Raw genomic sequence first — 3,194 nt, forward strand, 5'->3', positions numbered from 1 at the left:
CTTATATTTTTAATCAGAATTTAATTATGCAAGTATTATTTTTATATGTTTAATTTCGAAAATAGAATCCTTTTCTAAATAAGTATAATTTTTTTGTTCACTTTAAAGTCAGTTGTTGTCATATTAAATTTTCGTTTTTTTATAAGATTATCCTGTTAAATATTATTGTACTTTTCTTCATAGGGATTATTAGCCTGAATAAAAAAAATTATAATTAGTGTTTAATTTATTTGAAATAAATTAAAATATTTCTTTTCACGTGTAAAACACCTATGGTATGTAAGAAAACATGATTTTGTTGTGAAAAAATGAGTATATATAAGTGCATGTAGTATGAAGTTGGATGACACGACAGAAGCAAAAGAAGGGAAAAGTTGAAGAAGATAAGATTGAAGAATGGAGCTAACACAGGTACTGCGCATGAACGGTGGCGATGGAAACACCAGCTATGCAAACAACTCCTTTGTTCAGGTACCTACATTAACATCTCTTCATTTTACTCAATTCAAAAACAAAATTTATATCATACAGATGTTAAATCAAGATTTTAGGATAAAATATGTATTCCAAATTTCTTACATGAGATGAGGATTGGTTTGTACTGACAGCTCGTACTAGGATAGACTTTAAATGAGTATGATACTATACTAAAAAGTGGATTTTAAGTCTAACTCAATCCCATAAAACTGACTGATGAGATGATGTTTGCACTCAATTATATACAATGAAATGTCTTAATCTCTGGTCGATGTTGGATATCCAACATTTTTCTTTTAATTTCTTTAAAATTGAAACATATTTTTTCTAAAATTTAATATGTTTTTCATTTATTGTTAGCGATAATAATAATAATATATGAAACTTTCACATGACGGAGACATCTTACCAAAATTTCTTTTAATAAATCGTAATCTGTATCAACTTTTTCGTCTAGCGTTGTTATATATGTAAATTTTAGAAGCTCAAAAGACAAAAAATGATATGCAAAGTTTTTGGAAAAGGTATTTACAAGGAAAAAAATATTTTATCCTAAAGATCAACACCAATAAAAAAAATCATTTTTAATACCAGTCAATATTTAGGATATTTTGATTGAAATAGTGGGTAACTTATTTACAAGTACCCTCCAAAGAGTTCCAAGTTGTGATGGATTTTAACTACTATGTTATTAAATTTATTAATATTGTTAATTTATATCTTGTACAAAATATCTTTGTGTTTTAAACCTAAAGTAAAGTTCATATATTCGTAATCTGCTATTAAAATAAATTAGTTCTTTAATGAAAAAAAACATTACAAAAATATCATTTTAATATTACATTAATCCAGTATTTAAAAAATATGCTTGAGGTGTTAAAAAAATAGGAGATATAATTTCATTAAACAAATTGTTTGAGTATTTTTTTTTTCTAAAATTAATTGAAATACATGCATATGGTTTCAATCACGTATTGTAGTACAATGAAAGTACAACCAAAAATTGTGTCATTGATTTACACAGCAAAAGGCGATTAGTTTGTCAAAAGCCATAAGAGAGGAAGCCATAACTAGTTTTTATAGCAGCAGACTCCCGAGAAGCTTGGCAATTGCAGATTTAGGTTGCTCTTCAGGACCAAACACTTTCTTTGCTGTGTCCGAACTCATCAAGACCGTGGAGAAGTTATGTCGGAAGCTGAACCATAAATCTCCAGAATACAAGGTGTTTTTCAATGATCTCCCTGGGAATGACTTCAACAACATCTTCAAGTACCTTGACACCTTCAAACAGAAATTGTGTGATGAAATGGAAACTGGGATTGGTCCATGCTACTTCTCTGGGGTTCCAGGTTCTTTCTATGGCAGAGTTTTCCCAGATCAAAGTCTTCATTTTGTCCATTCCTCTTACAGCCTTCAATGGCTATCTAAGGTACATGCATATGCATATGTTAATCAAATTATAAGATAATAATATATGGAATGGAAGTAATAAGTGTGATTTATTAGGTTCCTGAGGGTATAGACAACAACAGGGGGAATATTTACATAGGAAGAGCAAGTCCATCAAATGTTGAGAGAGCTTACTACAACCAATTTCAAAGAGATTTCTCTTGTTTTATCAAGTCTCGTGCAGAGGAAATAGTTGAAGGAGGTCGTATGGTTCTCACAATTTTGGGAAGAAGAAACGAAGTTGAAGATCCAGCCAGCAAAGAGGGTGGCTACCTTATTTGGGAGCTTATGGCTATAGCTCTTAATGATATGTCTCTGCAAGTAAGAACTTGATGCTATGCTTTAAATTCAGTGCACATTCATGAATATGAATCCTTTTACTATAATTGGTGCAGGGAATAATAAAGGAAGAGGAATTGGATAGTTTTAACATTCCACAGTACACTCCATCACCATCTGAACTGAAATTGGAAGTTCTTAAAGAAGGATCATTTGCCATCGATCGTCTAGAGGTGTTCGGGGTGAATTGGAATCCTCTAGAAAGGTCTGAATCAGTTAGTGAGAGTGGATATAACCTGGCACAGTGCATGAGGTCTGTGGCAGAACCTATGCTGGTTAGCCACTTTGGTGAAGATATCATTGAAGAGGTTTTTAGTCGCTTCCACAAAATTCTGGCTCATCGTATGTCTGAGGAGAAAACTGAGTTCAGCAATATTACAGTAATGTTGACTAGGAAAGCATAAGCAAGAAGATTGCAACTAGGGTTTCTCAAATGCGTTATTGTAGCTGTTGTGATTTTTGGCTTGCTCCATTCTTACCTTTTTCTACCATCAAATAGCCAGATGTTGAGATCAAGAAAATAAACAACACTATAGGAGTGTTTTGTTTTTGCATTTGGCCTATACCTTTATCCTTTTACGTTAATAATTTATTGAGATTGTAATAATTGTGTTATGTTTCATTTTGATTGTTCAGTGTAGCCAAACAAAACTTTTTTGGTCTTGAAAATGATATTACTATGCTCCAAACCACAAACATCTCATCAGATAAAAAGGGAGCACAACTTGTCTAGCACTTTAAAAATGCATGGTCTATCTACATCCTCTCATTGTTTGACATATGAGGCATTTGTAGGAATCCTATGGTCACTTGTAATATATATAATAATTTTATAAACATTTTAAAACGTGACAAGCATTCATATATGTTTGCAACGTGAGGAATGACAACGTAAATCTCATTCTTATTCTGAATTAAAAATTTATCTT

General features: G+C 31.5%; 1 protein-coding gene across 1 annotated transcript; it reads left to right on the forward strand.

The window, feature by feature from the left end:
* The first annotated feature begins 331 nt into the window (after nucleotides 1–331).
* On the forward strand, nucleotides 332–2,887 carry LOC137808409 (S-adenosyl-L-methionine:benzoic acid/salicylic acid carboxyl methyltransferase 3-like). Its single transcript, XM_068609500.1, has 4 exons — nucleotides 332–471; nucleotides 1,502–1,906; nucleotides 1,984–2,247; nucleotides 2,322–2,887. The coding sequence occupies exons 1-4, from the start codon at nucleotides 397–399 to the stop codon at nucleotides 2,667–2,669; spliced, it is 1,092 nt and encodes a 363-aa protein (XP_068465601.1). The 5' UTR covers nucleotides 332–396; the 3' UTR covers nucleotides 2,670–2,887.
* The last annotated feature ends 307 nt before the right edge of the window (nucleotides 2,888–3,194 follow it).

This window comes from Phaseolus vulgaris, chromosome 3 (assembly GCF_000499845.2).
Source record: "Phaseolus vulgaris cultivar G19833 chromosome 3, P. vulgaris v2.0, whole genome shotgun sequence".
In the NCBI taxonomy this organism is placed as follows: Eukaryota; Viridiplantae; Streptophyta; class Magnoliopsida; order Fabales; family Fabaceae; genus Phaseolus; species Phaseolus vulgaris.